General features: G+C 39.8%; 2 protein-coding genes across 3 annotated transcripts in view; both read left to right on the top strand.

The window, feature by feature from the left end:
* si:ch211-130m23.3 (uncharacterized protein LOC558547 homolog) overlaps nucleotides 1-23,962 on the top strand; it is a 54,677-nt gene extending 30,715 nt beyond the window's left edge. The window contains exons 5-17 of one of the 2 annotated variants that reach the window (XM_040155272.1): nucleotides 14,796-14,885; nucleotides 16,785-16,844; nucleotides 16,959-17,025; nucleotides 18,635-18,705; nucleotides 18,840-18,907; nucleotides 19,572-19,620; nucleotides 19,703-19,738; nucleotides 19,831-19,885; nucleotides 19,968-20,038; nucleotides 20,226-20,304; nucleotides 20,437-20,465; nucleotides 20,584-20,682; nucleotides 21,459-23,960. In XM_040155272.1, coding sequence (XP_040011206.1) covers nucleotides 14,796-14,885; nucleotides 16,785-16,844; nucleotides 16,959-17,025; nucleotides 18,635-18,705; nucleotides 18,840-18,907; nucleotides 19,572-19,620; nucleotides 19,703-19,738; nucleotides 19,831-19,885; nucleotides 19,968-20,038; nucleotides 20,226-20,304; nucleotides 20,437-20,465; nucleotides 20,584-20,682; nucleotides 21,459-21,488 — 804 coding nt within the window. In that variant the 3' untranslated portion in view covers nucleotides 21,489-23,960. Of the gene's footprint in view, nucleotides 1-14,795; nucleotides 14,886-16,784; nucleotides 16,845-16,958; nucleotides 17,026-18,634; nucleotides 18,706-18,839; nucleotides 18,908-19,571; nucleotides 19,621-19,702; nucleotides 19,739-19,830; nucleotides 19,886-19,967; nucleotides 20,039-20,225; nucleotides 20,305-20,436; nucleotides 20,466-20,583; nucleotides 20,683-21,458 lie in introns of both variants that reach the window. The other variant, XM_040155273.1, reaches the window with a different exon arrangement.
* Nucleotides 23,963-25,688: 1,726 nt separating this feature from the next.
* LOC120805228 overlaps nucleotides 25,689-26,014 on the top strand; it is a 2,343-nt gene continuing 2,017 nt past the window's right edge. Inside the window, exon 1 of the mRNA XM_040155274.1 lies at nucleotides 25,689-25,865. Coding sequence (XP_040011208.1) covers nucleotides 25,761-25,865 — 105 coding nt within the window. The 5' untranslated portion in view covers nucleotides 25,689-25,760. The remainder of the gene's footprint in view (nucleotides 25,866-26,014) is intronic.

The raw sequence follows: 26,014 nt of genomic DNA, 5'->3' as shown, positions 1-26,014 counted from the left end.
TGATTGGGCTTTTAGCTCTACATGTCTCATCACTGTATGAATGTGCGATGGATTCTCAAAGAGAATTCTCAACTGTTATTAAGTTAACCAGAAGATGAGCACACAAATATTAGGGAAACAGGCCACAGATGCAGAATCAGCCAAGCATGCAGCCTAAGAGGGAGACGGGCAAGGATGGGTATTAAATTTGAAAAACTTGAATTCAGACAGACAAACAGACAATCTGGCGACAATTCTACCAATAAACATCCTGCAAGATTCTGGGAAATTGTGTGCTGTCACATAATGCAAAAAAAAAAAAAAAAAAAAAAAATCCACTTAGTCAAATTATTTCACTGTGTGTTGACCCTGGACGAGGAAGAACCATTAATTTGCTGGAACCTAATGATTATTTTCATAATAGTTCAATGGTTTGGTTCATTAAAAGTCAAAAAAAGTGAATAGTATGGTGGCTGAGAAAGCTCAGTGCACTGCACTTTAAAGAAAAAACATGCAATGGACATGCACACTACCAGTCAAAAGTTTTAGAGCACCTCCATGTTCCCAGCTGTTATTTAAATTTACATGAGTAAATGTCTCAGTGTTTCTGAAATTAAAGCATAGAATAAGTAAACAACTGAGAATTTTAAAGAAAAGGAACCATGGAATCCTGTTATTGATCTAAATTTATTCTAAATTTTTGACTCATTCAGCAGCCGAAAGAACACTTGACGTTCTTTCTACAATGGAAATCAAATATTGTTCAGAAATTTCGTCCCAGCACTGTTGCAGAAGTTCCTACGTATTGCACTTTCAGGTTGCTTTGCTTTTTACCTTCTGTCCAGTTCATTCCAAACCAGCAGATGGTGTTTAAGTCTGGAGACTGTGCTGGTCTTCCATCATGTGAAGCCACTGTCTACACTGTTCTTCTAATGTTTTTGGTCATAATCTTGCTGTAGACAGACTGACCAGCCAGTCCGTTGTTACTTGCCTTTTTTCATTGTCCTAATAATGTATCAGACGGTGCAGTAACACAGTTTGTTCCAACACTGCCTGTTTTATATGAAATTTACCAGATTTATAAGTCTTTAGTGAACAAAACTTTTCTTTTAGCTTGTGCAGTTTACTGCTTCTCTTTGTACCATTTAAGTTTATTCACTGGACTTGAACCACTGAAATTTCAATAAAAACTGGAAAAGTGGGGGTGTTCTAAAACTTTTGAATTTTTTATGTAGTATACGTGTTTTCTTACGGTAAGTTGCAGTGCACTGAGCTCCCTCAGCCGCAAAGAAAAAGAGAAGAAAAAGCGTATCACACGTTGACATCCTAAAATGTCTGACCAACAGTCATAACCCCCAAAATATTCAATTAACTATGACAGACAAAAAAGAAAACGGCAAATCATATTGATTTTAGCTCTACTTGTGGCATATAGCATGTTAAGGCTTTGATAGAAATGTTCATAACTTGTACAGACACAGAAGTTGTGAGCATTTCTATAAAAGAGTGACATTTCCTTCTCGGCTTGATTATTTTTAGAAGGATAAAGAGGTCTAAGTATCCAAAATTTATATTTTTCTGTCTTATCCCTTTACTGCTCTCATTAAATCCCTCAGATTTATCTAGGGACACCTTCCCAGGTCGGGAACCACTGTTTTAAGATTGTATTACTTGGCAAAAATGCACAATGCTAATTTAGTTCAAATGACCAAAGAGGATGGTAGATGGATGAACTGGAGAGTGAGCAGCTAACATAAAAAAGCAGTATAGATAGGCAGCAGTGTTACAGGCAAGTATTATAGCACAGGGAGTCTGGTATCATTGTATGGCATCACTGTGGGAGATAACAGGCACACAGCAGTTAGAGGGGAAGAAGAGATCAAGAAGCATTGCCAAGAGCAAACCCCTTTGATAAAATAGCTCTGTCTCACACTGCCAGATCTTACATTCATACTCTCTCACTCTTGCATTGAAATGTATTCACACCGCTCAATTTAACAGCAGCACACACATTCTGTCTTCATTGTACAGCTAAAGGATACACAAGTTTGTCAATATATAATAACATACAGGACTGTTTTATTCATATGCATCCTGATGCACTCCCAGTATTTGATATCTCTTGAAACACAAGTGCACACATAATGTACCGTACTGTCTGTGTGAAGCTGAAAGACAGGAAGGTGTGGTGACCCTGGGGTTTAACAGAAAACAGCTCCTTTCTGCAATTAGAAACATGCAGTGTACTGTAAAAATGTGTGCTGTTACACTAAACAGAAAGACACTCAATCATTCATTTGACCATGGACCATGTTTTTTGGTTTCTGTGGTCTTCTTTTATGCATGCAAAGCTTTACTCATAAAACGGACCTTTAACTCTAATTCATTCTGGTTGTTTTCTGTAAGTACTGATGGTCCTCAACCTTAATAACCCAGTAACACACAGTACTTGCCAGAACGTTGCATTAGAAAATGCTGTTATGTTGAAATTATTAATTATTAATGTTCAATTTCTTGCTAGCAGTGCAAGGATGGCAGTATGGGTCAACCTTTTCTTGCTATAATTTCCACTTCTACTCAGGAAATTTCCAAACGTAATTGGCGCATTGTCATGAAATTTGCTGATCACATTTATACTCCCCCAAGAATAGACCCTTTCCATTTTGCTTTTTTTGTTTTGTGTCCACTTTGTACACAAGATTACCTAATTATTGTGTTAATAACAACAGGGTCTAACAGGTCTAATCAACTTTATTTTTGTATCCAATCTCTTTCACACAGAATGGTCAAATTGAAACTATTCTTACATTTTTTCTTCAAATAACTGATCTTTTCTACATAATATAATCCCATTGAGAGCCACCCTTCAAAGCCCAGATCATATAAAATAAATAATCCACCTCAAAAATCCAACTTGCTTGCAGCTGTGTTATTGACTGTGGGACTTTCTTTCCCCTGAAGTTGTCCTCTCAGGGAAAGCTGCCTCCTAACAGGCTCCAGCAATTGAAATCCCAGCCAAACCTTTCTAACCTGAGCTGAACCATCTATAACTTGTTTTTCCATGCCTTTGTTACATATTGTTACAATTACCACTAGCTGCATTAACTCTTTTGAACATAATTTTACCTCTTACTGGAACTAGCTGTGTACTGATTATTAGTCAGTTCCTTCAGTTCACTCCGTAAGATCCTGTTGGGGTCTGATGTTTGCTAATCTGATAATGGATTAGCATATGCCAAACCTGAGAGGGCATGATTCAGTGGCAATAAATGCGAACCTGAATTCTGACCAGTACCTGTGAGTGTGTTTATGTGTGTGCATGCATATAAATAGACGGAGCAAAACACAGAGGACGGAGACAACCTAGAAACCGAGACTCTGTTGGCTCCAAGCATTGTGGGTAACAAGCTGATTCCAACCAGTTGAGAACCAATGGGAGTTGGGGAGACCCCCCGTCTGTTTCCAGGGAAACAGAGCACTCTCTCTCTCTCTCTCTCCCTCCCTCTCTCTTTCTCTCTGTCTGTGTCTCTCTCTCACACTTCCATGTTCCTTCTTGGCAGTGTTGAGGAGGAGGGAGATGTGGAGGTGACTCACTGTAACATCATTGCCATGGCAATGAAGAGCAAGCTGAGTGAAGAGAGATTTAAGGGGGAGAAAGAACAGGAGATTCCATAGGTTCAGCAGAGATGGGAATGGTTGTCCTCCCCTCCAACAGTTTAAAAAAAAAAAAAAAAAAACTTCGTGAATGCTGAGATGCTTATATTCTACTTCTCTGGCTCTCTTTGGAAAAACATTACAATCACTCGCTCTTTTTCTCCTCTTTTTCCCCTCCCCTGCTTTTCCCTCTCACTGTCTATACTGCTTCATCCTCGCTCTTTCACATCAGCAGTTATTTTTCCTTCTTAATTCCTTCTGTCTATATTTCTGTCCCTGTTCTCTGTCCCTCTACATTCCTCTTTATGTCTCTTATCTTCCTTCCTCTTTCACTGGCCTATTGCGCTCAGCCCTCTGGTCTCCAAGGAATGTGTTTTCCACTGGCCCGTTATGCTGAGTCATGTCACATGCATGTTTGGACATGCTGAGGTGGAGTGTTTATGTGATGTTGACATATGCACGCCTCGCTGCTGTGCAGCGAGCAGGGGCAAAGACGAGGGCATGGTGCAGAGTGGAGGGGAGAGGTTGACTGAGGGCAGGGGAAGACAAGAGTGTGTAAGAATGAGAACAAGCACTAACAGAGCTGTAGGATATGGGAGCGTAATTTCTGGTTTGACTGCAGTTGTTATTATTATTGATTATGAAAATAAGGAGTTTAGGCAGCATGTATTATGCGTCTGTAGCAAACTGACTAAAGACTTATGTTTAATTCTAACAGATGTTTGAATTGATATTTTCTAAAAAATGTTATCACGAGCGACTGGAATGGAATATTTTAGTTTCGAATCAGTCAAAATCAGCACAATTTTGGCACATTGGACACTGTGTACTTATATCCGGTCTTCCCTGACCCATCTGGGAGTAAAGTTATAGAAATGCTGCTAAAGTTTACCCAGCAGCAACCTTACAGGTTGTGTGTGAAAAAGATTATAGTGAATTATCCAGAGATTGAACTGTAGTAGTGGCGTCAGGACTTCAGAGGGAGAGCAGGAGGGCAAAGCGAGAATGCTGACACGATCAGACCGGCACGCTATCACTTTGACCCCCACTAACCCCAGTGTATTTTTTCTGTTGTAGACACCCATATCCTTATCTCGTGCTGTCTCCTGTGTCTTGCCTTCCAGCACTAGAATGACTGCAAGACGAGACAAAGAAAGTGACTTCTCACTACTTCTTCCGGTGACAATTCTGACAATTTTCTAATTCCATTCCAGTCTCTAATCTCTTAAAATTGCAAAATTAAAGCATTGGATCTATTCGTTGTTAAAGACCGCAAAATATGTGGATTTCAGGTGAATCAACACCATGACATACTCTCCTCTTCATTGTAAGCCACGGTATTTAAATCTTCCTCAGTGTCTCTCTACCCTTTCCTCTTCTCTGTGTTCAGTCCATCTCCTTTATCTCCCCCAGTGTCGTTGAACCAAGTGAGATAGCGGTTGGAGAAGTGTGGCTCCAGCACCAAAGTGATTATCATTTTCAGCTCTGTATGTTTATCTGACAGTGCATCACCCCGCAGCTCCACCTCACATATTATATAGCTCCTCGCAGCCTCAGAAATGTTTATGAGGGTTGATAATGACATCAGTGTTAAATGAAATACAGCCAGTGCCCCCCACCACCCTTACTGTCAGCCCCTGTGCAGCTGATATCACCCTACCTGTAATTGCCCAGTGTCACCAAGTAGATTAGTGTTGTTCTACCGTTTTAACTGGTAATCACCTGGAATGTTACACTAGAGAGTGTCAGGGTGCTGGTGGGAAATCTGTTGTGCGGGATAATGTGCTGCCGAAGGTGATAAAGATTGAAAAGATGTGACAGGTGGAGGGGGTGAACACTCAGGGCAGATGATGTTGTGCAGGTTGAAATAGGTGACCTCTTCCTCTTCCATTTCTGTGCAATTCAGATTTTCTTCTTTTATTAATGCAAAATTTGGGTTTATTACAACTTGGGTCCTATTCTTGTTGTTTTGGCCATCATTTTTTTTACGTCTGTAATGTGATCCTGTCTTGCTCCATCTTACCTCTTTTTGGTGATGTTCTCAGAACATTCTCAGAACTCAGCAAATTAAAGAATACCATTAATTTTACTGTCAACAAATCCAGTGAAAAGATCAAAACCATCAATATCTTAGTCTCTCAATACTTTCTGATTTACCCTGTCTGTGGCCTTCAGCCCCAAACCCAGTGGTTTCTACTGAAGACAAAAACCTTTCAAAATCAGTCACAAATGTACACTTTAATTTTTCAAAAGGCTCAGCAATCACCTAAAACAGCTGGGTAGTGTAGTTTTTTGCAAACATTACTTAGGATGGGTGTATACAGATTTAACACTCTCGTGAGTATTTATGGTAGAAGGGAAATGTATTTTGGATTGCCTCAAAATAAACTATACCCAATACCCAAGTTTTAGAGGTCCATGGTACAGAGGAATAAACTTTATCAGGCTACACTGACTGTAGGAGCCATTTCCTAGACGTATTTCACCAATTTGTACACGGGATGTCCACCTTTGTGCTGTGGTCAATATACTGGGTAGGAGTTTTTAATTTTTAAAAAATAAGTGTCAGGTGTTTCTGCATGGTAGGGACAAACACTTTTTGACCTTCACATTGTGAAAATGCAGTTGTGAGGTAGCGGTGAAAACACTGGCATTATGGCGAAAGTTATGGACTGCTATAATGCATTCTTGTACGACCATTTGGAAATCCTTGTGTGATGAGCAACGAGTACCATGCAAAGCCAGAAGGTGGAATGCTTAGACTGTGCTTAATTCACTAGACATGTGGTTACCTGGGTTTCTTGGTCAGGTCAGTTACTAGTCCATCTATGCAGCCCCTCAGTCGCTTTAAGTTTAGGCTTAGCTGCTACACAGATGATATCTGTCAGCAGGATTAATTCATTGTTGCTTTTGGTCTTTACATGTGATTTGTTGACAATAAGAAATATATCCACCAAACTTAGGCTTTAACTTGGAGAGAACAGTGTTAAAATTACCAAAAGGAATTATTGCCAAAACTACAAAAACAAGACCCAGGCTGGATGAAACTGGAATATCGGCTAAAGCAGCCTGGGTTTGTCCCATAGTTGACATACAACTAAGAGACAAACATATGGTTATGCTCATATAATTTTTTTTCTTGGCAGCTTGAACTCAGCCAGATTGTGTTGCTAAACAGCAGAGATCTGGAATGAAGTACACAGAGAACACTTTTTTCTACTCATCACTGTGTTTTACTGGTGTAGCATACAGCATGTTTTGGTTAAGAAGGGAGCTTTGAATGCCAGGGGGCGATTTTAAGCTTGCCTTGAAATTGAAAAGTGAGTTTGGCTCAGAATTGGACAGTCGCGTTTTGTTGATCTGTCTCTGGTCACCACAGGAGGCTGTGAATAATGCATATTGGAAAGCAGAGCACACCCATTCTCATCTCTATACTGATAGAACACACTTCCTCTTCTCTGTTTCGGTCTCTTACTTCTTCTTAGTCAAAACCCTTAGTTATAGATGCAGATATATTGTAGTTATGCTGTGACTGACAGACTACAACGTTATAGCCATATACACTAATGCAGAAATCAATCTTATTGTGTTTCTGCTCTCGTACTTTAAAGTGTATGTGAATGGGTGTTTTGCTTGACTGTGTGTGTGTGTGTGTGTGTGTGTGTGTGTGTGTGTGTGTGTTTGGTTGTGTGTGAGAGTGCGTGTGTGTGTCATGCAGACTGGTAGCGTCTCTTCTTTCCATTTCCCATCCTCACATGATCAGGAAGTGGACTAATGGCATTTGAGAGGATGGAGGGAGCTGGAAAGAGGGAGAGGGAGGAGCAACGGAGTTCCTTCCTGTGTGGTGTGTCATTTGTAGATCCTGCTCTAAAGTGGGTGGCCTTGAGACTCAGTTGTAACCATTCCAAACCCCACCTCTGCCCCCCACCCAACAGCTCTCCGAAGACAGCCGGCATACAGATTGAGAGATTTGTGAACTTGCACCTCAAGCTGTAATTTTTACATTTCTGCCTTCGTACTCTCTTACTGTTTTGTCCTTCTGTCATTTTTCACTGCAGTTGAATCCCCAAAGAAAATAATGTTAACCCTAATCATTAGCCGTGAAACTTGAACTTAGTGTTAAATGTTAACATTTAATCAATTAGTATATCAACATAAAAGTAATCTGAAACTTTTTTGACAATGGATTAATCCTGGTGTTTTTCCAGCTTCTCAGTTTTAACTTTTATATCATAGTTAACTGAATATCTTGCACTGTTGATCAGACAAAACAAGCAAAGGTGTTACCTTGGGCTTTAGGGAACTATGACAAGCATTTTTAACTTTTTTTTTTTTTTTTGTTTTACAATTTTTAGACTAAACAATTAATACAGTAATAGAAAAAAAGAAAAGCATTTCATAAACAGTGGGAATTATGGTTAGTTGCAGCTCTATTTAACATTTTGACAGTAGAGTACTTTAAAGGATAAGGCTGGTGTCAGTCTATTGTATATTTTTCTTAGCAAATCCCATTAAATAACCAGAACCAATAATGCATTAGTCTCTCGCCCAATACTTTCAGACATATACTTTATCCTTTCTGTGGCACTCAATCCCAAGCCCAGTCATTCCTACTAAATACAAATCTTTGAAAATTGTACACAGTTGTATAGTTTCTTTTTTTTTATATCTAAAGGAAAGTAATTTCCTAAAACATCTGGGAACTGCGGAAACAGTACTCAAGCAGGAGTACACATCGCATTTCTTGGGGACTATTTTCAGCTTGCGGATAAATACACATTTGGCTCGCCAGTGAGTATTTAATATAGCGGGACAGTGTATGTTGGATTGACTGAAAATATATTACATTGCCCATGTTCATAGTAATGAATGAACATGTCACCGAGTGCAACGATGTGGCTCATTCATGTGTATCTAATAGTTTTTTGTTAGCAATGGAGGAATAAGTTACAACGGGCATTGGATACACAGTCATTGCTTGTTTGTAGGATCAATTCATTGTTTTTTGTGTTTTCATGAATTTTGTTGACAACCAAAACAAATAGCTACCGCTATACTTTAAAAAAATGAGACAGAGTTGATTTGTGTGAGAAGCAAAGTGTGCCTGTGAGGGAGGGAGAAGAGGAAGAAGCAGACAGCGAGCGGTGCAGGTGGAGACAGCGAGTGAGAGAGAGAGAGAGAAAGAGAGAGAGAGACAAACAGACAGTGAGAGAGGGAGGAGATAGACACAGACAGCCTTTTGAGATTCCACTCACGCATCTCTGAGGGTCTCTCAGTCTCTGAAGTATTGAATGAAAATGACTCCCCACCTTCTCTCACACACACACACATGCGCTCACACGTTAGCGAGGAAAACAATCGTAAACATATAGGGATAAAGGAGTTTGTGAGTTATCTCATTAAGTATTTCTGAGCCCTTTAGTCTCTTTACTCTGATGGGATTAGTGTAGTGTGAATTTACTATGTAGAAAGTCTGATTAGGCTGCAAAGTAGTGAACTGTAGTGTAATTCCACTGCGTTTAAATGTCTACCACTCCTTCAGCAGTTTTTGTATTTTCTACAGGGAAGCACAGCATGTTTTGATTACTTTACATACAATGTTTTCCTACTTCTTTCTTTTCTTTTGTTCATAATGAGTAAATTCTCTTTTCAGTACTCATTCCACTGTTGTGTAAAGCAAAGGATGCTTAATAAGCTAAAGCAATGTGGTTGTACTGTATGTCAGTAAAGTGTGTCATTATTCATAGAGAAATTGTACACATTGCCATGTCTGGAGCCCTGTGATGGCAGAGGGGCAGCTGGTGTTTTCCTACCCTCTGTTTTAGTCCTCCCACATCTGAACTTGTGCTCGGACAACATAACCTCAAACTCAAGTGAAGTCATTTTGATGGTGACGTGTGAAAGATTTACTGCAAAATTTGTAAATTTTTCTTTGTAGGTTTTTTTTTTTTACATTATCTTGGTGATGCTTTACCACCTGAGGAAAATGTTGCATACCGATTCTGAACAAAACGGTTCCTCTGCAGTCCACATGGGAAAAGAAACTCTTGTCTTACACATGCTTTTTTGCCACTAGCGATCTCAGTGTACTTTTGTGCACATTCAGTGGTGTTGTAGTGTGTTGTACTGTATCTCTTGATGTGTATGTCTGCTATATTGTAGCGTTCTCCTAGAGGGTGGCGGTTTGAATAATTTATACAACAAATGAAACTGCAAGGAGACGCAGGTGTTCATCTGAGGACATGCAGTGCCCATTCCACTGCCTCAGGTTTCATCATAAACACCTTTTTGTTCCAACAGCAGTAACAAATGTAGGGAGTATAGTATACATCAAGACACAAAGAGCAAATCATTAAACAATTCATGGACTCCTGCTAAATAGACAGACGGATGAATTTCAGATTCTTACGACTGAATCAAGTCTTTCTGGGATCTCTGTAAAGACAGCAGAGACGGAGGAGAACACAGCAAATCAAGGGAGAGGGAGCAAAACTCTGAAACAGACAAAGAGAAGAGGAGTGAGCTGGTATAAAGACAGAGGTCAAACCAGTTGGAGGGTAATGGATGGGATTCAAAGGATTTTTTTGTTCCGTAACCTGCTTTAAAATGATGTATTTTATTAAATGTTATACAGCAAACAGCAACCAGAAGTTAGCTTTCATTAACCAGTTGAGAAATTTTTAAATATTTGTGAGATAATCTGGGTCTTACAATTTGTTCAAAAATCGAATCAGCAACCAACTCCGTCAGGTCAAGTGCATTGACTATGAGCAGCAGTACCTAACTGTGTTTGAACTCCATCAATAATGTACCAAGACTCACTACACAACTCATTGTTGACAGCTACATTCACACCATAACATACAGTACACCATGATACAATGTGTTAATGTGTAAAGCCACCTGCTCAGTATCTCATTGCTCCTCTCTCGGCTCTGTCAGAAAAGTGTAAACGTTGGTGTGTGAGAAGTGTAAATGATAAACTCATTAACAGTGTGTAACACTGTGTGTGCCTTTCATGTTTACAAAGGTTAAGTGCTGAAATATGTTGAGCTTGGCTATGAATCATTATTTAAACAGAACTGGCTGACAGGAATTTTTCCCGAGTCAAATTCAGAGTAATATACAGTACACATTAACTTCCTGGTCCCTACACTGTTGTAGCTAATATGAGCTAATTGCACCACACTGATGTGGTCATATTACATCTGGTGAAGCCCTGCAATCTCACTGTTAACTCAGTTATCAATAGCCAGGATTGACTGCATTATTTCTGAATTGGGGTAGCTACAGTAAAGGTCTTGGTACATCAGAATATGGAATTTAACTGTTAGCGACAGTTATCTGAGAAAGTTGATACCAGTGGGATTAACATTAAATGTTGTTCAAATAAATATCTTTAATCGTCCACAAGACAGCTGATAAAGGTAATCAGCGTAACTAAGACAGTCATGAGCATTTTTTTAATACTGAAATTAACACCAACTCTCCCGGTCTGGTCCAGTACACCTGCTGCTGGTACACTCCTTTGGATTGTATCAGGGTAGGGAAGGGGGTAGAGGGTAGAGGGTCGGGACAAATGACCTATACGGTGCCCCTCACTGTAGGGGTCAAGCATTCAGGCCTGTACCGTTCGCTTGGTGTACGCCACACATGCACTCACCAACTTGTCGAGAACATTGTGAAGGATGACTCAGCTGACCATATCACATTTTTACAAATCTCTGTAGACCAGTGCTTATGGGTTTTGCACCACTGAACTCTCAAATGTGCATTCATTTTTGTAATGAGGGGTTTATGCACTGCAACCCTACTATAATATCCCTCTTTATGTAATTGTCGGCGGACTGTTCTTGCTGACACAGTCTGATCACTTCCTGCCTTGACATTCTCAGTCACCTGAGGAAGAGTTGCTCTTCCGTTTTTCCCTACATATCGCACTAATGCATGAGCATCACGGTCATCAAATATGCGCTGTCAGCCACAATTTCCGACCCTGTTTACCGTCTCTGTGACTGAAGCTCCTGCCATCCATGCCCCAACAATGAACCCTCGGTCAGAATCACAGATCTTCTCCTCTTTCCATCCTGATACAAAGTCAGAATCAAATGGGCCTGCTCAGCATTTTTATACAGGCCACAGAGCATGATGGGATGTTAGCTACTTAATTATAACATGCAAAGCATCTACGTGGAAGCAACTGCATTCGTTATGTTTCTCCAATCATTTATTCAAGTTTTTCCTCTAACTTGTCAGCCGTCTGTTTGCAGATACTCATATATCTGCAATGAGCTAATGTCGACCAGTGAATTAAACCGTCCGATTTATGGGTCTACTTCTAATTTTTTATAACCCCTGCACTGGGTGGCTGCATTATTGCACTTATACCACATTAGCCTTGCAACATTGTCAGGCACACTTAGTGTTTTAATTGTTATTCCACTTATTCATTTATTTTGGAGAGATAATGCCTGTTGATAAATAGGGGAAAAAAACTAATGGGCCAGAGTTAATCAAGAGTTGTAACTTACATCCTTTGTTCTGGGCCAGATGTTAAAAATCACCCTAAAAATCTGCTTTGTAGCAATATATATTACCATTTGGTTGTTAGTATTACATACAGTATTAGTGCTATTACATACGGATAGCTACTATGAATGTCATCATGGCCAAGAAACAGTCAAAACAAGGTCATTTTTACACCTTGTTTTTTGCATGGATTAAACAAGTCAAGATATAGCCCAATATCACAAATCACAAATTTGCTTGAAGGGGCTTTACAATCTGTACAACATACAACACCCTCTGTCCTTAGACCCTCAAGTCAGTTAAGGAAAAATCAGTTTAAAAAGGAAGAAAAACTTTGATGGGAAAAAATGGAAGAAACCTCAGGAGGAACAGAGGAGGGATTCCTCTTACAGGACAGACAGACATGCAATAGATGGAATGGAACAAATGAGATACGACATGTAAATTAGTGAGCTTTAGAACTGCTGGTAGGTGGATTCAGTTACCTTCGCATAAAGCCATGCTAGCTGTTTCCACATTTCCAGTCTTTGTCCTTAGCTAAGCTAACCAGCTGTTGGCAGTAAATAATTTTTCATTAAATGATGACAAATCAGGTCTCAAACAAGTACTATAGAAAGTTTTCACAAACATCATTGTGCAAACCATGTGACTCCTCTAACGTAGTGAGGTCTTAAGAACAAACTGAATCCTTTTCTGTGTGATTCATTCTGATTTTCTAATGTCATTTTAGTCCAGTATCAGAGGAGTTAGTGTTGTTGCCAGTGTTGTTTTTATTTTCCGTAGATAGAGGGTGGTGCTGCTTTTGGGGCAGGGAGGTATCCTGGCATGTTTTATTTATTTATTTTTTTTATTTTTTCTTGTTGCTCTATTTGGGAAATGCTGCTTTGTCAGCAGGTCAGGTAGATTTTTTCCTCCTCCAGTTCTCCTTTACCCACACAAACAAACATTAAGAGCACTCACGCACTCACTGCCACACACACACACACACACACACACACACACACACACACACACACACACACACACACACACACACACACACACACGTACATGCACACTCCTAATCTCTGCTTTGTCCTCTTTTCTCTTCTTTCCCTCCCTCTCTCTCTTTCTCTCTCTCTCTCTCTGCATGAAGGCAAACTCAGCAGACCTCCAGGCTGACAGGGAGTAAAAGCATTCTGGGTAATCCAGGGTGCAAGAAGGAAGAGGGAAAGAAAGGGAGAAAACTCTCAAAAAATCACAACAAACATGATGCTGTGCATTACGTTGTACACTCAGACAAACACAGACAGACACACACACACACACACACACACAAACAAACCAAGTCCAGTCTCTCCCCACTGAATCATGGAGATACACTGTCCATCTGTGTCCATCTGTACATTCATCTGCTGAGACTAATACAGGCTCTGTTTGCAGCAGAATATGGAATCAAAAAGCTGCAGGGCATTCCTTTTCCCTGTTGCCTAACATTAACGACTGAGAGATATGAAGGAGAATGAGTTAGGTAGAGGGAATAGCAAGGGTGTTGGGGTGGAGCAGAGGAGGATACAGAAGTGTCGTCAGTCCTCTTTTATCTCAGCTCTGATTAAGCTTTGTTCCTGTCTGACCTAAAAAGTCAGCTGGCGGAAACTTCAGAGACTGTGGGTGAATTTCACCAGAGCTCTTTACACCCAGCCCGATGCCTTCAGAGAGGGAGAGAAAGTGAGAAGAGAGATCAGAGAAATAGAACAGAGAGTGGGCAGATACTGGAAAAAAAAAAATGCACACAAGCACAGACAAGCTGGCTTTATGTGCTCACTGTTCACACATTATCATATATATGGATTTACACTCTCCCACACAGCACGTTGTCTGCTCTTTATTCCTAATGAGGATGAGGAAGAGGCCGGTCCTGGGTGGTAACTCTGGGTTAGTCAGGAGTACAATGCCACAGGAAGCAGACAGAGGCAGTGCTGAAATGTGCCAGTGCCGCCCGTCTGGGACAGGCACAACAAAAAACACAAGGTATAAAAATAAACCTGGGCCAGCATGGCAGGGAATCTGCAGAAACAGGAAATATCCCACTGAGGGAGAGACAGTAAGAGAGAGATGGGGGAAGACCCTTGGATTGCTTTTATCTTTTTATTTTTTTGTCTCTTGTACTCTTGTATTGTTTCACTAGATGCAAGTTCAGTAGGGGTTTTGTATTGTAGGTGTTAACAGAGCAAAAGTGGTGGGGGACATATTAGATCTTTTAGTTGAGTAAAAATAGCCATTGTGCATAATATAAAAAAATTAATTACAAGTAAAAGTCCTGTATTGAGAATGTTACTCACAGAAAAATTGTCTCTTGATATATTTTATTATTGGAACATTATTACTGGCGCATTAATATGTAAATAACATTTTACTGTTGGTTAATGTGCAGCTAATTTTAACTGTTATATTCTGTTGGGTAGTTTCATCCTTAACAGTGCATCATATTTATAGAGGCATGAAATGGAAATACTCAAGTAAAGTACATCAAATTTGTTCAAAGTTCAGTACTTAACTAAATGTACTTGCTTTCCACCACTACTGCGCAAAAAGTTGACTTTTGAGGTGACAAAGTTGACTTTTGTGTGTATGTGTGTGTTTGCCTTTTTAAGAGTGCTGCAGCAGCTCCCAGCCCTGTCCTTGGGAACCTTCCCCCAGGAGAGGGCATGCCAGTGGGGCCAGTCCCTCCAGGATTCTTTCAGGTATACAGTGCACACCTGCACATGCACACACACACACACACACACACAGAGAGAGAGAGAAAGTGAGAGAGAAAAAGAGAGAGAATTATTTGGGTCTTTAGGCCACTTACAAATACAGTGTTAAATAAAAGGGGCACTGGGTAAATTACAGCCCATTGTTCATCCCCGGGTACCTGACTTACTATGAACAATGGTGTATTACTCCTTTTTTAAAATGTGAGGGTTTAACTTATAAAACTGTTCCTCAAAAACCCCTCTCACTCAAACTTAACTGTATATATTAATATATAATATTAATATATTAGAGTAAAATAGCTTTACATATGTATACAATCTGCATTTATCTATGTTTAGGTGTGTGTTTTCCAAAACGGAGAGAAAAGAGTCTGATAAGAGAAATAAATCGCTTGCAGACAAAAACATGCACATGCAGCTTCGTCCCAGATCATCTCTGTTCTCCATCAGAAGGGCTCTGCCAGTTGTACATTGATTGACTGTCATTATTAGTCAAACTCCGAAGATCACATCTGACATGCAGATCGATAGCCTTCATAGGCATTTCTTAGCTCCACTTTCAAAAAACTCAAAACTGGGTCTGAACAGCCATTTCCATCTCCTTCTGAAGATCAGCTGTCCTTTGAAGACAAGGTCTTGACAAGACCTATTGGTTAAACAAATGTACCATTACCAAATTGCCAGTTCTTCATTCGGGTTCTAGAAAATTAGTCGCATATGGACCAGATGAGAGAATTATTACAGCTGAATTTTATGATTAACTGGAGAGAGACAGATAATGCATCCTGTTCCTGTAAATATACTGTATATGCACAGGTTATTCACACATTTAGCTTTAAACGCGTTTAATTTTTTGATCCATTGAGTCAATTTATGAATTTAGTAATTCACTGACTCACTCACTCATTTCTAAACTTTCAATGCTAAGCTGTTGCATTTATTTATTCATATAAAAAACAAAGTTATCACTTATCATTATTATTAATTTCATAATCGTTATAGTACTTAAATGGACCTAAAACACTGTACTTGTTTTCCTTTAATGGATTTTCAGCACAGCTGGGAGATGAAAAGGGGGGGATTAAAGAGAAGACCCTGATCAAAACAAGTGAACCATTGCTCTCTAGTGGCATGTTGAAGTATTACCTCCCCAACACTGCAGACTGGCTTCTCCCACCACATTGGCATTAGCTCAGCAGACATACCTAGCAACAGCATTGCTACTGTCTGTGGCAAGGACAAGTGAAAGCCCACTCACAGCTGCAAGAGAGCTTCTCACACATGCTGCCAAATTCCACACACTTAACACATACACTGGCATCATTATTAACAAACCTCATCCTTTATTCCCTCATTTTTCCATAACTGCTATCCAATGAAAATGCGTCACCTTCCCCACTCTGCTGTCATGGAATTGTTGTTAAGGGAACATGAGCCTGAAACTCAACAGAAGACATTCGCAATAGTTCTGGTTGGTTTCCTTTTTGGAGGGTGAAAAAAACCTCCCACAGTGCTGCATACAATTTGTGAATCAGTTTTGTTTCTGTGAAAGGGTTTATAAAAGAGGGACTATAGTTTGGTACCTGGCTTGGCGACTCAGGACAGTATTTTTTGTCATGATTTTGGGTTGTCCTTTAGTTTTTTCTTTAAATTTAATAAAATTTTGAAGTATGTAAGTACTAGGTTTTAATATATTTTCCTTTAAAATCTCTAACTTAAGTACAAAGTGTTTTGTCGCAGAGTCTTGACACTGGCACGATTCCCCTCCCCTCACTACACCCTCAAGACACAGCAGCATCGAGTGTATGTCATGCATGTGATAGATCGTGTGCGCAGTATCTATAACCCTGAGTGATTCAACCTGCATTTGTACTTTTTTTTCAGCCATTTATGTCACCTCGATACCCCGGAGGACCCAGACCACCCCTCAGATTACCCAATCAGGTAGGAGCCACACTGACACTGGCAGGCAGCAAATAGAACTGTGGATAGCAGAAATGGACAGTATCTGTGTGGCAGCAATGACAGTGCTGGTGATGGATCTTCTTTCCTCTGTAGGGACTTGGAGGAGTCCCAGGAAGCCAGCCCATGTTACCTAGTGGAATGGACCCCACAAGACAGCAAGGTACACATAGACACACTGGTATACACAAACATAGACATAAGATATTACAGCACATGCTCATTCTGCACCTGGTTTATTGAAGACTAACACTAGAATTATTATATATTTTGATTTTAACCTAAAAGTATTTTCTGTGAAACCACAGCCTGATAGACGTTTTTCGAGTTAACTGACCTCCCAAAACTATTAGCTAGCAGTAAAGTCTGTTAAGCTGCGTTTAGGCATAGTGGTAGTTTGACCAAAATGCCAATGTCAGCATTTAGGTAACATGCTGATTTTTAGCATGTTTTGTTCACCATCTTATTTTTGTGTTTTAGCATGATAACATTTTTTAATTAGCCCTAAACTCAAAGTTACAGGTAATCACGAGAACGTCTTCAGTTTTGCAGGTATTTGGTCATAACCAAAGTATTGGTCAAATTAAAATTTTGACCTGATGGTGGCATTAGATGAAAAGTTGAGGAATTACCAAAGTTTTGTCATTTCATCCTGTGGGGAACAAAAATGTCTGTACCAAAATTTTTGCCCATCCATCTAGTAATGTCACCTTCATGGGTGCACTAGAGGAAAAGGTAAGGGGTCATCAAGTCATTAGGATTCATCCTCTGGGGACCATGACACCTATACCAAATTTCATGGCAGTCCATCCAGTTGTCGCCAATACATTTTACTAAAAAACAAAAACATCAACCTTATTGTGACTGTAGGGGGACAGTCAGGGGATCACCAAAGTCAGTGAGATTCATCCTTGGGAGACTATGAAACCAAACTTTCACGGCAATCTATCAAATAATTGTTGTGATATTTCAGTCTGGTCCAAAGTTCTGGACTGGCGGACATCGCCATCCCTAGAGCCATGTCGCTAGTTTGGCTAAAAACCACAGTAAAGAGCCACACTGTTGCATTGGCTGAGGTACTGTGTTTCTACATAACGATGAGCTTGGTTGCTGTAGTTTATTCTAAAACAACCGCATTTCACAGAGATCACGGAGCATGCTCTTGGAAGAGGAATATGTCTGTCAGTGCAACAGTATGGCATCTGTATGTGTTTTTAATAGTTTTTGGATGGAAGTGAAGTTCTATGGCATGGAGGTATATCAGTCTGTGTCTACATAGACAATACTTATTAGTAGGGTGAATTCATTGTTAGTTCAGTCTCTTCATGGGATTTGTTGATAATAATAAAAGATCTCTTCCTATTCTTTAAATACATCCCAATTTAGACAAACTACTAACTCATTTAGACAACACATAAATTATGCATAGAGTGGTGGGGGACCACTAAAAGAATGAGAAAACTGTTTAATTAAAGAAACTGTAAATGTTATACAGTGCTTCATGGCAGACACACAAGTCACAACATCTCAGAAACAGGTGCCCTCCTGGGGTTTTGAAATACTACAGTGTCCAGACAAAGGTGTAAAATACAAAAGTACATGTAATCAACAGTTCCTCTTCTTTCAGCTTAAAGCGAGATGTTAAGGTTACGCATCACCTAAAATGGCCGACTGAAGAATATAAAACATCCCCTAGTCTGACAAATCCTGAATACACTGTTCTGGAAAAAAGTGATGGCTGGTTGTAGTTTGACTGTTTTTCTGGGTTTCAGGACATCCCAATATGGGAGGACCAATGCAGCGGATGACTCCACCTAGAGGCATGGTACCGCTGGGGCCCCAGGTATGGAACCAGATGATTTACAGGGGTATTTACAAAAACTGGTTCTGATAGTTACTTTCTTATAGACATAACTAAGGGAATTCTGATGTTTTTGTTGTTTTTGTCTTTTTGTTTTTGTTTTTTTGTTTTTTTAGAACTATGGAGGTGGAATGAGACCACCACTGAATGCCCTGGTTGGTCCTGGGATGCCTGGCATGAACATGTGAGTGGTATCTACACAATGTAATCTGCAAATACACACACACAAACACACACACACACACACACACACACACACACACACACACACACACACACAAAAACACAGAGAGAGAGAAGGAGAGAGAGGCATAAAGAGTGAGGAACACAAGACTTCTTGTGCACATAAGTTAAAAAAGAGAAAAATCCCCTTTCTTTCCTCTGCTTCTCTCTCAAGATGTAAATTAACTCCCCACATTTCTCTCACTCAGAAGGACAACATTCAACGCCAAACGTCCTTAATCTCTCACTGCAGTAGATGTGGTCAGCCATTTCCTTTATCTAGCTTTTATTTACAACTTTACTGTATGTTCTTGGCTCTTAAAAGTCTGGACTTGGAGCTGGGAGCCCATTTTCCTCTATTTTGTCTTCTTTTTGTCTGTTTTTGTTGTTGTTCCCATCACCCCTGTCTGGCAACAGAAAGCTTTGTTGTTGCCAACTCTGCCCAAATGAATTGAACACAAAGAAGCTTGCCACAGTCAGAAAACTAAAGTGTGTGTGTGTGTGTGTGTGTGTGTGTGTGTGTGTGTGTGTGTGTGTGTGTGTGTGTGTGTGTGTGTGTGTGTGTGTGTGTGTGTGTGTGTGTGTGTGTGTGTGTGTGTGTGTGTGTGTGTGTGTGTGTTATCCAGGGGACCTGGTGGGGGTAGACCCTGGCCAAATCCTCCAAACTCCAATTCAGTAAGTGCTCTAACAAAAACACCCAACAGAAAGTTTAACAATTTTTTCATTTCTTTCATGATTTCCTTCTCTATTTTTGTAGACGCCTTACTCATCTGCATCTCCAGGAAGTTATGTGGTATGTACAGTATGTTTGAGTTTAACAGCTCTACAGGTTGTTATTCATTAGTTAATGAATGAATCTTGTAGAAACCAAAACTGTCATTTCAGGGACCTCCAGGAGGTGGAGGGCCACCTGGAACCCCAATAATGCCAAGTCCAGCAGGTAAACTCTGTGTATGCATGCATGTGTATATACATTGTTTTGCTCTTTTATCCCCTTATTGTTTCTCCGTTTTTAATTTCAGATTCAACCAACTCCGGCGACAACATGTACACTATGATAAACACAGTCCCTCCAGGTGGAAGCCGACCAAATGTGAGCCATTTTTCCCCCTGTATATTACTGTGTCAGAGTGTACTGAACTGTAGATGGTTATAGAATGTGTGGGGAGGTAATTAGTTCTTTAATGCCATAAATTAGTGCTGTTTTTATCTTAAGTTTTTTTATAGATGGTAAATTGTGTTACAGGTATATCACTGTCACTTGTGTATGTTCTCCTCAGTTCACTATGGGTGCAGGAGGCGATGGTCCATTAGGGGGAATGGCTGGAATGGAGCCCCATCACATGAACGGATCATTAGGTACAGGAACAAGTTACTTGTAGGTGCTGCACTGACACAAAAAAAGTTATGTTTTCCCTAATTTATGCAAAACAAACATTCATATGATCATGGTGATTTGCGTTATTTTCATACTTGGGTTCCCTCTCTCAGGGTCAGGTGATATGGACAGCCTCCCTAAGGTAAGAAAAGCTATTTGTTTACTTTGAACCTCCAGTTTGCAATAGCACTGCACCTGATTTTTGTAGCTTAAGTAGCATATAATTACCATTAAGCTGTCCTTTAATTACCTTTGTACAGAACTCTCCTGGTAACCTAAGTATGAGTAACCAGCCAGGAACCCCCAGGGAGGATGGAGAGATGGGAGGAAACTTCCTTAACCCTTTTCAGAATGAAAGTGTAAGTCAGTTGTCATCGACTGTATGGGATAAATAGTGGGAGGTGTTAGGTGCTGCTGCTGAGAACTCACATAAAATTAAGTTAAAAATACCTTCAAAAATATGGCAATGCTTTTAAAGGAGTAGTTTGACATTCTGGGAAATACTAAATGAGAAGATAATTGCCACTCATAAATCTGTATGTTAAATATGAAGCTACAGCCAGTTAGCTTAGCTTAGCATAAAGACTAGACAACAAGGGAAACAGCTAACCTAGCTCTGTCCAAAAAATAAAAATAAAAACACTCACTAGAATGTAAACAACAAATTGTGGTTTTACAGGTGTAATGTGTAAATCTGCCCCTTGGCTTGGAGCAGTGACCTTCCAGTGGCTCCCTGGTAACCATACTATGACAGCAATACTTAGTGAGCTTTATTGGTGCTGGTAGGCGGATTTTGTTTCTGTTTTCCTGTTTCCAGTCTTTCATGCTTAGCTAAGTTAAGTGCTGCTAGCTGGTTCTTCATACTTAGGGTACAGGCATGCGAGTTACATCAGTCTTCTCATCTTATTCTCGACAAGCAATAAAAAAAAACATATTTTCCAAAATGTCCAACTATACCTTCAACATATGAGCGGGTTTCTACTTGATGGAAATAATTTAATTCATAGCATTTTGGAGGGAATTCTAATTCAGGATAATAGTGTGCAACAGTTTTAGCCTCAAAGCTGCTTTTTTCTCTCTCTCTCATATAAACATGGTGAAACTTAACTTATTTCTCCCCATCTAACCCCTGCAGTATTCTCCAAACATGACAATGAGCGTGTGAAGGCTTGGGAAGCAGGTTGGTCAGTCGCTCAGTAAGCTGGTGTGGATCGGTGAAAAGCAGAGAGACTGGATATGATGTCATGTAGGCCAGTGACTCTTCCTCCACCACCACCTACCCAGTCAGGACAGTTGCCGCCAGGCTCCGTCCTTCTACTACCCCCCCACCCCTCACCCCAACCCTTCATGGTTTCTGTCCGCGTCTCTTCTCTCCTGTTTCTTCTCCCGTTCTAAGTGGTGACTCTGCTACATTCATCAGTTCTTCCTCTGCAACTATGAGACTGTACAAAGGAACCAAATTGAAAAAACCCAGAGGAGAACTCTTTGTATATTTGCATACGGTGTGTATCAGACTGTGCAAACACTCCAGTCACAGACAGATGTTTCTGCCTTTTGCATCATGTCATGGAGTTCATGGCCAAAAACAAAAGGCCATTATCCTATTTATCCTAAAGTTTAAATTTCCAAGGATTTAAAGAGATATAGACACTTTTTGATTGATGGTATAGATTTAATCTAACTGGTTGTCACATGGAGCATCTTTTGTCTTTATTGGACAAATTACTTTGTCCATTACTGGAAGAGAATTGGAGAGACATCACAATCGAATTATCATGAGGTTTTAATTGAGGCTTGTGCAGATATTTGTAAAGTCTTTTCAACTTTTGTGGTTGTCTAAATCTTTAAGACCACTAAAATTGTGTTTTATGTTTTATGCTGTGGGTCTAGGAATTTTTATTTAATTTCCATCACAAACTCAGCCACAAATGTGTAAAATGTAAGATCTTTCGCTCTGCCTCACCTTTATTACGTTTGCAAGGCCTGTTGAGGCTTATGAAGTGCAGATCAAAGTCAGCAACATCTATTTAGACTTTAATCATAATTTACAGAAAGGCTTCAGAACAACCTGAAATATTTGTATTGAGCTTTAACCATTGAATGGTTACTGAGAAAAAATAGCTTTGTTCAAGGTTTAAAATGAGACTATGTAACTTTTGAACAGTAGCCTCTGTTGCCACAAGTGACAATTACGGGATACTGGTAAATGATAATGATAATGCTAAAACACAGTGCAACAGCAGCAAAAGTGGAGAAGAGTCATAAAGTCCACGAAGTGGCTCAGTAATGTCTATTATAGAGCAATATCTAAAGCTAAAGTTTGTAACATTAGCTAACATTTAGCAACCAAAAGTTACTGGTCATACCAGACCAATAAAGGCTGTAGAAGCAAAACCCCTGATTGTATTGACTTGAGCAAAGGTGCATTTTATTGTTTATGAATTCAACTTTCCATTTGTAAGACAAAGAATGTTTTATTTCTTCTTTCAAAAGTTGCAAAGTCTCCCTTTAAATCATATCAGATCAGTCCTTATGCTAACTGTAATTTATTTGGAGAGAGCAGTAAGGATAACACTGGGCAAGAAGGTTTGCACAAAGGTTAATACCCAATAGCACTGTACAGACTGAAAGTTTGGCCACTTTGATTTACAAGTAAGTGATCTTTCTGCATTCAACAGATGACCTTTGTTGTGATTCAGACTGTAGTGGTATACAAAGACTCCTTTTGGAGGATTTTACATTCTGTTTACTGCACAATCACAGGAAAAAGTTGAAGATGGGGGCAGCAAAGATAGTTGATTTTTCTTATGTAAAGATGTTATTTAATTAGAGAGGACACTGAATCTGCAGACATATAGTTTGCTGGTTTTGTTTGCTGAGGCCTCTCTAACCTCCAACTCTTTGAACCTGGATCCAAATGATTTATCAGTTTTCGTCACAGTTTACTGGACATAAAATATTCAAATGAGCAAGAGGGAGAAATCAAAGAAAGATTGACAGTATGCATGGTAAACATTAAGACACAAGCTTGTAAAGTCACTTTGGTCACTCATACATTATTGTCATCCGGATAAACTGTGATCTCAGTGTGATATGAAAGGTTGATTGGTACAGAAAGCTAAAATAAGCTTGTTTTTAATCAATGTTTTAAACTTTTTTCACTGCCCAAGATCTATTATCATGATATATAAAAGGTCAATATGCCTGTGAACATTCTCCTTTCCCCTCCCTTACTGCAAAGTGTACAGCTCACAAATGTAGCTCTTCTGTCTTGTATGTGTATTTGATATTATTGATATTATTTAAAGAACAATCTGGAGAGAATTATCGCAAATGGGAGCGATGGACTGATGATGCACCATCACAACTGAACTGAGATTTTATTTTGTTTTTTTGTTAGATTGAAGCCATAAGTGGGAGTACAAGAAGATGCATTTGTAAATTGGATCATATTTTCTGTTTTGTGGCAGTATGTGGGACTCCATTTGTGATGTATTGATTTTCTCTTTTTTATTCTTGTATTATGTTTTTGTAAATACAGAGAAGTATTTCATGGGTTTTGAATATGCTGGTATAAAGCTTCTCTTCCCTTAGTCAAAGTGTCAGTTCTCTTCATTTGTGAGGACTGTGTGTATATGGACATGAATGCAGTCACTTAAGGGTGTATTTGAGTGTGTTTGCAGACAGTTATGTTACCACAGTTTATGTCTCTAAGTTGCCTGCCTATGTTGTACAGTGAGCAGTGTCTCCAAATCGGCAACACCTAAGAACAAAGAGTAACTGTGTTTCTGGCCCTGTGATGGCAGCCACCCAATTTGTGACAGAGCGTTTGGTGAGGTAGTTGGTCTAAAGTTTAGAGAAGCAGGCTTGTAACCAGAAGGTCACCGGGATAATCCCAGGAACGGCTGGATAAGTCTGGATAGGTGAATTGAAAGTGATATATCCAGGTTTATCCTGCTACCACCTGATAAATCTTGTTGGAGAATGTGAAGGACCCTCCGTCATTAACACCACTTGAGTGCCTTTTAGCCATTGCCCTACGCAAGGAAGCTGGACAACTTCCAGGTGCTAGCGGTGTTCTACCTGGAAAAATCAAAGTTGTTTTAAAAGAACTGAAAACTGGAGGGACATAAAAGGTAACAAGCGTTAAAGGAATAGTTTGAGAAATACGCTTTGGGAAAATTTTCTTTCTGGCAGAGAGTTACATGAGAAGATTGACACCACTTTCTTGTCTATATGTTAAGATAACATTACATCCGCAGCTGGTTGGCTTATCTTTGTGCCACAATATGGCAGCACGGTACTGCTCTGTCAACTTAGCTCAGCCAGCACATAACCCATATAAAATGGTGACCTACTGTTTTTACAACACGGTTTTTGTGTGAAATACACAAACAAGATACAATGTGTTATTCAGTGAACTGTAGAAGTAGAATTTTGTTACCCACTGTTTTCATTCTGGTAACCCAACAAGCAGCTGGCCACAGCCATGAGAATGAAAGGTTCCAATCCTCTCATCTGAGTCCAAGAGCCAACCAGTGTGCTGTAGTTGCCCCACTTTCATACCCAGAAGTACACACCTTTTTCAAAGTACAAGTCAGAGTTCAAAAGAACAGGCCTTAGTAAACAGCATAGTCACTCAGCACTCTCAGTCCTGTTCACATATTTACTCACGCAAACTCCAAGTACAACCTCATTTATGTCAATGCTGCATGTAAATTATATAACATATTTACACCTCATACTATGTGATCTTTGGATATTGTTTAAGTGCATCTCTCTCTCTCTCTGTCCTCAAACATACAGAACACGGAGAAGGAGAGTGAGACCACAATCACCCATAGAAGGAATAATTCGTCCTGCACAATAGACCAAGACAGAAGAGGGGAATGTGAGTGAGCCTTTGGGAGAAACCACAAAGTATTTCTCTTGTATTATGCTATGATATAATATTTTTTTTTAAATGTCTTTCTTACACACAAACACATGCAAAAAACAGCATAACATATTTAGCATATTTGAAATACTCATCCCAATCTTCTGCACAACAAATGCAAATAGAGGAGTAATCCGCAAATATAGTGTATCTCACACAGCAGTGCCAAAAATTGGTGTACATACTATTTGGTCTCTGCAAAGATGCATTCAAACTATGCATTGGACAATCCCAACATTTCTATAGAAGCCTTATTTCAATGAGCCAAATAACAACTATTAACACAAAAACAATGCTACCCTCCTACCTCAGATGCCCCTATGCCCCCTCACCCCGCCCCCCACCCCCGCCACACCCCCTAACTTTCTCTCTGTCTCTCACTCTATCTCTCTCCCATATTAATATAAAATCCCCTCTGCTAGTCTTCACGCTGGCATTCCTGCAGAAGCACAGTTGTCCTGTTCTTGTGGTATCCAGTGGGCTTTCATTTGACTTCTAATCATGTCTGCTCACTTTTGTTTAGCTTTACTGGCTCTCTCCTCTCTGACTGCTGCATCTGATCCAGGCTGTGAAGAGCTGATTAAACCTCTGGAGGATCGAAGCCAGGTACGTTGTCCTTGGGATTTACATAGAGTGTAGAGCAGAAGTTTTCTTTGTTTTAAACGGCCACACCGGGGTTTTTTACATGACTTAATCTAACCTAATTACGACTTCCATTATTACTGAGGTGCGTTCATGTTGTGGCATGTTCTCGA

Source organism: Xiphias gladius, chromosome 19, assembly GCF_016859285.1.
Source record: "Xiphias gladius isolate SHS-SW01 ecotype Sanya breed wild chromosome 19, ASM1685928v1, whole genome shotgun sequence".
In the NCBI taxonomy this organism is placed as follows: domain Eukaryota; kingdom Metazoa; phylum Chordata; class Actinopteri; order Istiophoriformes; family Xiphiidae; genus Xiphias; species Xiphias gladius.
The sequence above is the reverse complement of the archived record's forward strand: the minus strand, read 5'-3'. Positions and strand labels throughout refer to the sequence as shown.